Below are 13,939 nucleotides of genomic sequence, written 5' to 3'. Positions count from 1 at the left end.
TGGGGGGAGACTGACACTAATCAATTAGGGACTGACTTGTGTGTGTACTGGAATAAATATGACATCACTACCACTTCCTGACCTAAAGTGGCCCCAGTGTAACAACAAATACATTTCAACTTATTAGGTTTATATGATTAGAGACCTGTATCGGGGCTGGCTATAGCCAGACAGATGGCTCAGTAGGCAAAGGCCTACTACAGATTCAATCCCCAGGACCCACATCCTGAAGTGAGACTTAAAACTTATTCTAAGACCTCCATAGGTGTGCTGTGACAGTCACACCTATAAACATGTATATATGTATATATACACACACACATACAAAAAAAATAGTAAAATATAATATTGTAAGGTGGTAGATGCCTTTAATCCCAGTGCTCAGGAGGCAGAGGCTGACAGATCTCTGTGAATTCAAGGCCAACCTGGTCTGCAAAGCCAGTTCTAGGACAGTCAGGACTGTTACATAAAAAAAAAAATTGTCTTGGGAATGCATTATTTATCTTGTAAAAATATCCTTTTCAAAGGATCACTTGTGAGGCTGGGGCTGGGAGTAACATGCACTCAGCACATGGAAGGCGTGCTTAGGATGTGCAAAACCCTGGGTGTGAACCCCAGCACCAGAACTGTAACTATTTACCTGATCATTCATAACGATCATGGTGCGGGTGAAGAGATCATGATGAGTAATTATGCCAGTAAACCACTGGGTGGCAGAATCTTGTCTATAGACTCTCACTCTGTATCCATTTAATGAATAAGGACCTTAAAAAAACAAAAACAAAACAAAACAAAACAAAAAAACAAAAACAAAAGAAAAAATAAAAAATAAAACAAAACACAAGGGATTTCTTAAATGAAGACATTTCCCATTTAGGAATACTTAGGAATTACCTTTTAAAAGCAACAAAGCTCTGTGACAGATGAGAAATACACAATGTCGGTTTTAAAAATGTCTTAGAAGTATCTTAGCTCAGAATGCAAAGGTATTATAGACACTGCTACACATAGAGTAGTTTTGCAATAATAAATTAGGAATGTAAAGCCATAGTGTTCTAAAATGTGGTACAGAAGTAAAACTAGTTAAGTTTGGGAAAATGAGCTCATGTCTAAAGTGAGAAAGTAATTTATAATTTGGTTTATGGGACGGACAGGAAGGAGGAGCTAAGTGTGAAAGCACAACCGCCTTACAACCACACTGAGCACAGTCTGAAGCCAGCCTCACATAACTATTGCCAAAGAAGGAAAGGGATCAGGGAAAGTAAAGCTGAACACATCACATCATCACCACATCACATCTTCTGGATCTCTGGACTTTGAAAAAATACTTTTAAAATCTCTTTAAATGACATTATTAAGGACATGTAATTTGGAACCTCCATTTTCACGTCTGATATTTAGAAACTGTCCCCCAAACCAGTCTAGGATAACAAGAGGATATTCAATTTATTTTTAAAAAAATGTACAGAATAAGGTGATAACTTCTAGACAGGAAAGGATTCTGAGGTTTGATAGTTGTTGGGTAGGAGAAAGTTGCAGGAAGTCCCAATTTATTTGTTTGTTTACTAAGAATTGTTTAATAACTAGATGATCTGCTGCTGTGCACATAAAACGGAAGTTACACCTTAAAGATCATTGCTTACTAATACTTAATAACATGAGTGGTTTTGTCTCATTTTTGTTTTTTGAGAGAGGGTCTCACTATATAGTGCTGGCTATCCTGGAACTCAACTTGTAAGACCAGGGGCCTTAAACTCATTCTGAAGTGATGGAATTAAAACTGGCATGAATTTCAAAGACTGAGATAAATTAACAAACTTAACAAATTGTATTCCTTGCATCCAACAGCATATCAACAGTTTAAGTCATATGTCTTAGTTTCAATTCAACTTCACAGAAACCTTATATTTACCATATGATTTTACTACTATTAAAACAAATTACTTGGAATTATAAAGCTGGTCTGATTTGAAAATCACATGTTCTAGACAACCCTGTAACTAACTAAACAAAGGAAACAAAACTGAAGCTAGTGTCATGGTAACTGCTGTAGAAAGTAGAGGGACACATTGGATACCAGCTGCTGCTTCAAAGGACCTCAATTATGACTGGGGGCAACCCTCCACTGCAAACAATGCTTCTTTTCCCAGAAAGAACTACCTTGAACAGTCTACATTATGGAAATTTCCCTATCAACAAAACAACTGTGAAGCTATAATTCCATGCATAATAAATCAGTAAAATTATAAACTTTATCAAAATGTTTATTTACAATTTGCCAATTATTTTCTGGCAGACTACATGCAATTAAAACTATTAGATTGGATAAAACTGAGCACCAAAAAAATGTTTCAAAATAGATACCTTGCATAAAAATCTCCTGGACCTTCTGTTCCTTCACCCAGACTTTCACTTCCGCTTGCAGCTGTGGGTTGTCCCTGAGTACGGGCTTTAAGCTGTCTATGTCGTCCTGAAATTATAAACAAAAAGTGAAGGTCTCACCACATTTTGCTAACAATAGTACTCTAACTTGCTGTTTTCTACATTCTAAGCACATTAGGAAATTCCTTAATATAAAAGCATAAACTCATAAATTAGCTTTCTTAGCAACTATAACAATATAGAATAAGAAACTACTTAGTAGTGAGATTTGATCCATGACAACTACTACCAAAATCAAAGTGACACCGAACAGTAAAACTTGGTTTTATAAATCTCTTTACTAAGACTGTCTGAATTTCTGTTAGTCAACCCCCTCATCATTTGCCTAGTAAGTCTTTGTAAAGTAATGATACAATTGTTTTTAGTGTGCACATACATGCAATTCCAATACCCACGGGGAGGCAAAGGTTAAAAAATTTAAAGCCAGAGCTGTCTAAGAGATACCCAGTCAGAAACAAGAGAGTGTTGCATACAGTGACCACCTTCAATTTTAGCACTTAAAAGCCTGAAGCAGGAAGATAGCCTATCTGGTCTCTATAGTGAGCCTGAGGAAAGGAAGGGAAAGGGAAGCTGGAGAGCTGGCTCAACAGTCAAGGACAGTTGCTGCTCATAGAAATCAGGACTGATTCCTAGCACCAACACAGTAGCTTATAACTACCTGTAACTCCAGTGCCAGATGACAGACAGTCAGGCAGACAGATACACACACACACACACACACACACACACACACACACACACACACACACCCCACATGATACTTTTAAAAATCTACAACACTTCATACCTTTTAAAGACATGAACTATAATTACCTATAAAAAAAGATTTTTATTTCTGCCAAATGTAATATATTTTAATTTTTCCAAAAGCAAGTCACTCAGGTACTGAAGGAATAGTGATTGATTACCACTCCTGTTCTATAAGCTATATATTGTTTAATGTCGGTTTTAAGCCCTACCAAATGACAAATGGGAAATTTGGCAGTATATCCTTTTCTAGGATTTGTAAAAGTTCCTGTTGTCACCTTGACAGATGACTTACCTGGAAAGTGGCCTCTAGGCATCCCTGGGGACAATTAACTGCAGGGAAACCTGCCCTGTGGGTAGCACCATATAACACGGGGATCTTGGGAGTGTTTAAGTGGAGAATGTGAATGGAGGAGTAATATACATTCATTGTTCACTATTCCTCATTGGCAATGTCATGTGAGTAGCTTTGACTTGGATTCCTTGCCATGAAATGTTAGCAAGAATAATCCTCTTTCTTCTTAAGTTAGTTTTACCAGGGTATTATATCACAGCAGTAAGAAAGGAGACTCATCTAGACAGAAACAGAGGAGCTGGAAGCAGGTTGTGAAATGTATCAAATCACAGTGGCAGCAATCTCAGAACTATTGTATTTGCTCCTCCATGCATTCCAATAACTGAGGAAACACAGCCTTGTTTACAGTGAGCTCTAGGCAAGCCTGGGACTGAGTGAGAGCTTGACCAAAAACCAACCAACCAACCAACCAACCCACCCACCCCAGCATCTATGCAGGGTACTCACAGACACTGTGGTCCACACTGAGGTGTTTCGCACTCAGCACACCATCCCTTGAGATTTTATATATGCAATGGCCTACACTGCACAAAGTAAACTCAAATTCTGTGAAACATCTGCCTACAAGTGTGTGTTTGTGTGTGTGCGTGCGTGTATTATGTGTTGCACATATGTGTCTGCTGCCTGCAGTTGCCAGAAGGGAGCTTTGGGTCACTTGTGACTAGAAACACAGAAGGCTGTGAGCTGCCGTGTAGATGCTGGGAATTAAGTCCAAGTCCTCTGAAACAGCCAACCAGTACTCTTAATTGCCAGCCTTGCTTCCTATTTTTATTGGGAGATTTTTACATACATACAACATACATACTACTGAAGAAACTGTGTTCATTTTGTTATTCTTCCCCTTTTTTGTATTTACTGTTAACTTTGTTAACAATTCAAGTATCTGACAAACTAATTCTCTAAAAGTCCTGTTACTATAAACTTCATGTAAAGTGAAAAAGTATTAAACTACAATATTTTTCAATGAATATTTTGAATTCTCTTAGCTAACTTTGATATTCTAGCTTGGGAAAGCAATTTTGACCTAAAAGCTGTCTCTGAATTGACAGAGCAATCATAGTGTTTGTTCAATGGAATTCCAGTCATGATAAATGCTTCAGCACTATTAGTCATCTGTGTGGAATAGCATAAACAGCATAAACAGCATAAATATCCGTAGGCTCGACCTGTCTACTAAGAACACTCCCATTCTCAAACATTATGACCCTGATGCTGCGGTATTGGGAGACTCTAAACAACACAAAAGCCAAACTTTAAGCTCAATGGAAAATGGAAAAGCAGATTTCATATCATCATGAAATGAAAGCGCTAACTAAACAAAAAGATAATAAGATGCAAATGCTTTAATATAATTTTCTATCATAGGCCAGAATTTTTGAATAGAAAATATTTCTTCAAAAGAAACTTCCTTTAGTAATGGTTTTTAAAAACATTTGTCTTGCCAGACCTGGCCGTGCACATAGTTATTCAGCACCTGAGAGACAGAGGCAGGGGGCTACAGTCAGCTCCAGTTTAGCCAAAACCAGGCCCGAACTCAAAAAACTAAGCAAGCAAACAACAACAACAAAAACCCAGCAACAACCCAGTGTATTTTGCCTGAAAAGATAACAAAGTATGCTTTTCTTTATTATTTTTCCAACTAAAAAAGTTAATGTTCCACTTTAAAGAACTAGTAGCAGAGTTTACTTGATCACAGGACTTTTAGACAGCAGGTGCTTGTCTGTATTATGGTAATTAATCCTCACTGTAGTAGTGAACACTGTCTCCATTTTACACATGACAAAGCTAAGGCACACAGAGTGAGGAGATTTTCCAGCAGTGATATCTTTATATATAATAAATTTTATGTGCATGCATATATACAAACATACACACACAAATACAACATGTATTTAATAGGCAACCAAATTATATTTTTTTAAACATTTTATGTATGTGTGTGCCAAAGTGGATGTCAGAGGGCAGCCTGAGGGAGTGAGCTATCTATCATAGGGATGGGTACAGGGAATCAAACTCATTTTATCAAGCATAGTGGCAAACCCTTTACTGCCTTTTATCTCAATACAATGTAAAAATAAGTAACTAATAGCACAAATCGATTTTCAGTCTTTATAGATTGCCATTTTGACACTTTATGCACCACTTGACACAGGTAAAAATAACTTTTAAAAATGTTCTAAAACTCAAGTGTCAGAGACAGACTGGCAGGTAGAAGTGTTTGCCATCCAGCCTGACAACCTGAATCCACGTGGCAGGAGGGGCACAGGACTGTGTGTCCCTAGCCACAACCAAGGATAATCTCAGGGTGTGGGAGTAGGGATTAAGTCCAGGGCCTCACGCAGCTACGTATGTTCTAAGACTGAACCCCACTCCAGCCAGCTAGTCTGGTGATTCCAGCAATAACTACAATGATGATTTGTTCTCCAAAACAGAAAATCATAAACCAAGTCCTTTTCCCCAAAGTGCCCAGTTGGAAAGGAAACAAGCACAGTCACGCCAAGGCCTTCCTGCCTTCCTTCAATGATCCACAAACACATAGACTCAAATGTGTGAGAACTCTGCTATGTTTCTAATAGCTTATAGTAACATGGTCTCATAAAATGGGTTACTAATTTATAAATAAAATTTCAATTTATCAAACATAATATACCATTAGCCTCAACAACTCAATAGCTTTATTTCCCTGTTCAATGATGTCTTCCTTCAAAGACAGTAGCAGTACAATGCAGTGTGGTGCGTGTCTTTTTCCAAAAGGTAAGAGGCAGAGGCATGCAGACTGCTGTAAACTGGAGGCTAGCCTACCTTACATAGAGTTTTAGACTAGCCAGGGCTATATAACAAGAACCTGTTTTGAAAATAAGGGAGACATGGAGGCAAGAAGTAAAAATAATCCATGGGGTTTTTTGTTGTTTTAGATAATTTTTAAAATGAAATCCTTTGATAAGAAAATGTAAAGAACTATAATACTCCTGCATTTTGACAATTTGCCGTATCATTAGTAATAAGGCCTTCTCCATCCTCGGTTACCAGAGTAAACCATACTATTTAAAACAATCAAATAAACAACAAAGCCAAGCCAGGAGTGGTGGGTGGTGCACATTTTTAATCCGAGCACTCGGGGAGCCAGAGGCAGGGATCTCTGTAAGTGCAATTTCTCTCTGGTCTCCATAGTAAGTTCTAGGACAGCCAGGAAAACACAAAGAGAAAAAAAAGCTATTAAAAAATGTTTCCTTCTAAATTCACACAATTCTTTTTGATGTCGCAAATACTTGTGAACGTTTTAAAAAATCTAGAAAGCAATGAAGGAAATTTACTTTCAAGCCATTTTTTGACATGGCGTGTAGGGAGCTGAGTCAGCTGCTTACAACATCTGCTAAACACAGTTTACCAACCGTTGCTTCCTCAACTAGGCCGGGGACTCCTGAATGCTTTCTAAGGTCATAACTGAAAATATTCAAGAACACCTTGGCTTAAAAGACAAACAATCCACAACAGGGGAGTCCAACCTAAGTAAACCGAAAGCAGTCTCCTAAAGCTTGCTGGGTATAAACTAACCGAGAGAGATATGGCTAGGTTATGTCAAGTTGACACACACTAGAGTGAGCTGAAAGGAGGGAACCTTAGCTGAAAATGGCCCCATAAAAATCAGGCTGCAGCTAATCTTGTAGGGCATTTTCTATGTTAGGGATTGATAGGGGAAGGCTCAGCCCATTGTGAGTGGTGCCATCCCAAGATCGGTGGTCCTGGTTGCTAAAAGAAAGCAGGCTGAGCAAGCCATGGGGAAGTATGAAGAGAGTAATAAGCAGCATCTCTCTGTGGTCTCTGCTGGAGTTCCTGTCCTGACTTCCTTTGATGATAAACAGTGCTGTGGAAGTGTAAACCACATAAGCCCTTTCCTCCCCAAGTTTCTTTGGTCCTGGTATTTTGTTGTAGCAATAGAAAGCCTAGCTCAGTCGGATAGTATATACATAAAGTTTTGTCTATGACTTTCTGATTCTTACAGAACAAACCTCAAAGTTCTACTCTAGTTTTTATATGAAATGAACATTCAATTAAAATGTATTTATGTAACTTCGAAATTAATTCTATACTACAGATTTCTGAGCTATGTTTCACTTTTATTCATGCTTCTATGGTAAGGACAGACATATACACACACACCTGAGAAGTACTATACCATTCATTCCTCTACAAACAAAGGGGAGGGTGGATGCTAAAGAGATAGCTTAGCAGTTATGAGCATTGGCTGTTCTTCCAGAGGTCCTGAGTTCAATTCCTAGCACCTATATGGTGACTCCTAATTGCCCATAACTCCAGGTTCACAGAATCTGGAGCCTTCTGGCCTGCATGATATATTAGGTGTGCATGTGGTACATACACCTGTATATATGTAGGCAAAATACTTATGCACATAATATAAAAAGTCATCCTTAAAAAAAATCTAGTTCAAATTAGAATGATTCCTGGGGTTAGTCATATTTGAGCTCAGGACCTCTGGGAGAATTTTGATAATACATACATACATCTGCAAATACATGAGATATGTATTGTTATGAAAATAGCAATAATGAAGGTCTGCACACATCTCTAACCCCAGTACTTAGGAGGTGCAGGATAAATAAGCCACATTGAGCTAAACACACACTTGGGGGGGAGGGGCGGGACAGAGAACACAGTAACAAACAGGGGATAGGGAACCTAAAATTGGTTTTATGATAACAAAATACTTGAACAGCACAATATTATTAAGGATGGCAGTATGCATGCTGTACTTGACAATGATATTAACATGTAATTTCTACTGTTAAAGTGATGTTTAATATATGTAAGAATTTCTGCTTTTATAAACAAAAGGGGGAGTGAGGTATAGTGGTGTATACCTTTAATCCCAGCACTAGAAACATAAAAAGGGCAATTATCTCTCTGAGCTTTGAGGCTAGCCAGCATGGTCTACATTAAATTCTAGGCCAAACAGGGGCAACAATGAGACACTGTCTTTTTGTTGTTTGTTTAACAAGTATTGAGCTGTAAAGGTATTAAAATGTTTTTGCTACCATTTTGTAGGAAGAAAGGGTATTTGGGCTCAGAATGTACCTTAGTGGTTATGAGCATTGGCTGTTCTTCCAGAGGTCCTGAGTTCAATTCCTAGCACCTATATGGTGACTCCTAATTGCCCATAACCCCAGGTTCACAGAGCCATCTCGCCAGCCCCCAATCTGTCACTTTTAAAACATTCTCCTTCGACCTCTTCTATCTCACTGTATGAGAGACTGAATTAGAGAGTTTGTCTAATTATGTTTGAAATGGCCTCTCAGGGCTAGTGAGATGGCTCAGTGGTTAAGAGCACTGACCACTCTTACAAAGGTCCTGAGTTCAAATCCCAGCAACCACATGGTGGCTCACAACCATCTGTAATGAGATCTGACGCCCTCTTCTGGTGTGTCTGAAGACAGATACAGTGTACTTAGATATAATAATAAATAAATCTTAAAAAAAAAAAAGAAAGAAAGAAAGAAAGAAAAAGAATTGGCCTCTCTGCTTGTGTTAATACATTTACAATCAATGCAGTTTTCCCCCCCACAGGATTTTGAAACCTAGTGACGATCGATTACTATGACAGGGGGTGACAGCACATACGAGCCAGCATTCCTGCCAAGAACATTCCAAGTCCAGTGGAAGAGACATAATGTGAAACGTTTCATTTAGGATACAGAATTCACACATGCCTTAGTGAGGATGACAAGAGAGCTAGTTAGGTGCAACAGGAAAAGTTATCTCTGAAGAGCAAGTGGTCCTTTTGTAAACTGAGGAAAAAAAATGAGTTCTTTGAGTTAAATCTTTAAAAAATACAAAAGGTACTTGCATGAATACAGGAGATCAGAGGAAAGCCTCCCAAACTGAAACAGGCATGCAAACACAGAAGGATCAAACAATGGGGTATGCTGAGGACTCTTAAGGACATTAAGGACTCTAAAGGACATTGTAAGTATGGATTAACTTAAAAAAAAAAAGCTGAAATCATAATGGTAGACAGTGTGATACAGTTTTCACCTTTGCAATGGTACAGACTGACTAGCTATGTCCATTCTAGGCCCTCTCTCCCTCACAACACTATTCACAACACTGCCTCCAGGACTCCACAATGCTCCAGTTACAGGCTGCACGATCATCCAGTGGCCACCCTCCCAATTAAATAATTAATTAATTAATTTCTTCCTTCCCTCCCTTCTTTCTTTTTGTTTTGTTGTTGTTGGTTTTGGTTTTCTTTGGAGGTAGGGTTGGTTTTTTCGAGATAGGGTTTCTCTGTGTAGCCCTGGCTGTCCTGGAACTCACTCTGTAGACCAGGCTGGCCTCGAAGTCACAGAGATCTGCCTGCTTCTGCCTCAGGAGTGCTGGGATTAAAGGTGCAGCCCCCTCCCTCTCAATTCTAATGGCTTTAAAATTACTCGATTTTTATTTTGTCATAGGTGTTATTAAAATGTTTATTATGACAGAGTTTGCTTATTGTTTCATTATCCACCATACCTCCTGTAAAATTTAAGCTCTATGAGGACAGGAATTTATCTTGGAAGTACTCAGAATATATAAATGGCTAAATAAATAATTATCTAATAGTAGACATGAGGTTTTTGTATAGAACTTGATTCAGAGCACAGAAAAAGTTGAAACCTGACACCATCTAGTGTGGGTTGTAAAATAGCAAGCAACCAAATTGGGAAGCCACTTAATATAAAAACTACAAGGGAGAAACCGACAAATGCAAGTAATGCGAGATTAGCTATTTTACTTATTATTTACATGTGTACACATGTACAAAAAAACACATGACATATGGCACATGGGACTTCCTTTATAACAACACATGAACCAAACTCATGGGCCCTAACGTGAGCTCTATGGACAGCTATGGGATGTTGCAGGGGAATGGTCTTCTGTAGGGAAGAAGCTGACTATCCGATATCCGACTACCGCAGATGGCTATCCAGTAACAACCAGTTAGCCCAGAGACCATATAAATACAAGTAACCTGAGACACACTAAACAGCTTGTGTTTATTTATTTTAGAGTATTTTTTGTAGGTGTATATGTATGTGTGTAAAAGGAAAAGAGGCCACGGATTTTGCGGTGGATGCAGCATGTAATATGGGAGGGATTGGAGAGAGAAAAAGGAAAGGGGGACAATGCACGTGCATCAAAATTAAAAAAAAAAATTCTAAAATTGAGGTCCAGGGGCTCAGAGGATCGTAAATTCAAGGTGAGCTTTAGCATGTAGTCAATTACAAAGATATTCTAGGGATACATAATACTTAGTCTCAGTGAATATACAAAACAATGGGGATGAGTGTGTGCGTGTGCGTGTGTGTGTGTGTGTGTGTGTGTGTGTGTGTGTGTGTGCGTGTGTGTGTGTCAGCTGGAAGGGTACTTGTTCTTGTAGACGACCTGAGTTTGGTGCTCATGACCATCTGGTAACTCCTGTTCCAGAAAACCCAAAGCCCTTTTCTGACCTCCCAAGGCACCAGGCACACATATGGCACACATTCACACAAGCAGGCAAAACAGTCAAAGTAAAAAGTAAAATTAAATCTTAAATTCTTTAAAATGAAGGATGACTACAAATGAAACAATACTGGTCATGAAATGACTCCCTGTTGGGAGCTGAAGATGAAAAGATAGTTTGTCTAAGGTTAAGAGTGTTAGCTGCTTTTCCAAGTCCTGGATTCAATTCCCAGCACCCACATGGTAGCTCACACCTGTCTGTAACTGCAGTCTGATGGGATATGATGCCCTCTTCTGGTGTGCAAACATACGCCCAGATACAACATTCATATACATAAACAGAATAAAATAAAATTAAGGGAAAGAAAATCACATCAGTCAAATTCTGCTCAAAACCTTCTAGAGGCTTCCAATCCAAACTTCTCAGAACCAAAACTTTACTGTAGCCTGCTAAGCTTCACTTCAACACCTCGTCACTGTTAACATCGCTCAATCTCTGCAGCCTCCAGCTTTTAGAGTGATCTTACTGTATGGCCTTTCCACTTTCTGTTCTGTTGATGATTTCGAGCCCCATCCAGGCCTTACTTATCCACTTTGCACAGACATGTTTTTAAAAACTCTTTATTATATTTACTCATGTGTGCCTGCCTGTAGACGACATGGAACAACTTAAGGGTCAGTTTGGTCCTGCGGGTCAAACTCTGATCACTATGCTTGAGGGCTCTTGCCCTTCCTTCCCTGCTCAGCTATCTCACTAGAGCTCTTTGAATCTACAAATCTCACCCCGCCCACCTTCACTCTTGTCCTCATCCTCCTACAACCCAAGAAATATTTGTAAAAATGAAGAAACACCAAATGGACTTATCTTTGAGGCAAGAAACAAAGGAGGCAAAGAGAGGTACAAAAATAGGTCTAAGAACAGGAAGTTACGGGGGGGGGGGGTCCTGCTGTAACCTCAGTTTCCTCTGTGCAGTAGGAGAAAGGTCATTTACTAGTAGAAAAGAAGGAAGTTTGATAGAGCAGTGATAATTTGGAGTAACTGTGTAAGGGAACCCAAGTTTACAGAAGCATACAAAATGATGCCAGAAAAAATGAAGGGCTCATCTGAGTGGAGACAAGACAGTGACTCTGAAATGTGGGGATGATTCGTCTTGTCCTTCCGAGTTCAGTTTTCTGCAACCGAAGTGTAACATATCTGCACTGTCCCACATGTGACACGTGAACTGGGCCTGGCACTTTTGCCAAGGCTGGGCAATGCAAATTTAGGACATGTAAGGGAAAAGGAGAAGCAAAAGCTTTAGAACAACCTCCAAACAGAACACTGCTCCAAACAAACAAATCAGCTGTGGTGCAACCCCAAAATTATTCTAGCACTGCAAATTAAACAACGTGACAGAAAACCTAAGAAGCACGCGGGAGCTAAACTGTTGGCTAGGAAGAACCCTTCACAACCATTGTTCCCAGCCAACAGAAAGGCTGGAGGGATGGCTCAGTAGCTAAGAGCACTTGTTGCTCTTGCAGAAGACCAGGGTTCAATTCTAAGCACTCAGATGGTGGTTCAAAGCCATCCATAACTCCAGTTCAAGGGGTTCTGAAGTCCTTTACTGACTTTTGCAGGCACTGGCATATAAGCAGTGCATGGACACACGCGCACACACATATACATATATACATACACACACATACATACACGTGCAGGCCAAACATTCATACTCATAATTTTAAAAAAAAAGGTGATATTATATAAAGAACAGAAGAATCTTGACTGGAAAAAAAAATCCACACTGAGTAGAATAGAAGAATGTAAAATTTATATTTTATAATTTATGTGACCCATTATTTATGAGCAGAAATAAAATATTTTACTAGCTATGTATGAAACTGTGATCTTATTTTGAGTATTCTCAAACTTCTAAGGGCATCTTGAAAACATATGTACCATGAGTTGACATTTATACAAAAGGCAAGCCCTATCCCTCTTTTCTATACTCCAGGGATTTAAGCCCAGGGCATCACACATGCAAGGCAAGCCTTGTGCTTATTCATTTCCTGACCCCATACTCCTAGAGTCTGATATAAATGCCATATACATTCTCTTTAACACAAAAAATTCAGAACACAATGTGTGCTTCTACATATTAGCAAAGAGAAGAGAACAACAATATAATGAAAAGGGGTACTTTGTAGTACTTTATAAATTAAAAAATTATATAAAATTAACTTGTTCGGCTGGTGTATGCACATCCGTTGGTAAAACAAGAGCTCAGTATGAAAGGGTTCAGATGCAGCAGCACAGAAGAAAAGCAGTTATTAGCATTAATTAGATCTAGTGACAAGACTGTATACGTTGCCCAGCACATGACAGGTGAGATCTCTGCTGCACTAACAATTCCTAGCTCTCTTATAATTAACCTATCTATCCCAAGAGGCCAAAACTCCCTAAGACAGATTTTATAGTTATAAAATTATCTAGATATGCATGTTTGAGTAAAATATCAGTAAAATCTAGCAATTTATTCTAGTCTACAACCATACAATTGTTTGTACTGACTTTAGTCCTCTATAGCAGCCATACCACGCAATGTTTTCCAACAGTAGCAAAATGCCAGACACATACTACCAATTAATACAACAAGTTTGTTCACACATATGCAATAAATATTAAGAGAGCTTTCTGCTAACACTAGGCACTGTATGTACTGCAAGTTGAAGACTACAGAGTTCAACTGCAATGTCACTACAGTTATAGTCTTCAGCATCTTTTGTAGTATGGAGCCTCAAGCTGTATGCAAGAAACCAATTCCTTCTGCTAAAGCGTGGGAGAAAGAGAAACGAGATAAAAGTCCTCTTTCTGTAGGGCTTCGAAGCTTTACTTACTGTGGCTTTGAAGTCTATATA

The 13,939-nt window shown here is 38.8% G+C and overlaps 1 protein-coding gene across 5 annotated transcripts in view; it reads right to left on the bottom strand.

Moving 5' to 3' along the window:
- The window catches only part of Jmjd1c (jumonji domain containing 1C), a 155,083-nt gene that overhangs the window by 37,068 nt on the left and 104,076 nt on the right, over positions 1 to 13,939 (bottom strand). For 3 of the 5 annotated variants that reach the window (XM_021173855.3, XM_029482356.2, XM_029482355.2), the window contains exons 4-5: positions 2,365 to 2,470; positions 641 to 765 (exon numbers count right to left, since the gene is read on the bottom strand). In XM_021173855.3, coding sequence (XP_021029514.1) covers positions 641 to 765; positions 2,365 to 2,371 — 132 coding nt within the window. In that variant the 5' untranslated portion in view covers positions 2,372 to 2,470. Of the gene's footprint in view, positions 1 to 640; positions 766 to 2,364; positions 2,471 to 13,939 lie in introns of those variants that run through there. The other 2 variants (XM_021173857.3, XM_029482357.2) reach the window with 2 other exon arrangements.

This window comes from Mus caroli, unplaced genomic scaffold, assembly GCF_978045245.1.
Source record: "Mus caroli unplaced genomic scaffold, Mus_caroli_1 scaffold_9, whole genome shotgun sequence".
In the NCBI taxonomy this organism is placed as follows: domain Eukaryota; kingdom Metazoa; phylum Chordata; class Mammalia; order Rodentia; family Muridae; genus Mus; species Mus caroli.
The sequence above is the reverse complement of the archived record's forward strand: the minus strand, read 5'-3'. Positions and strand labels throughout refer to the sequence as shown.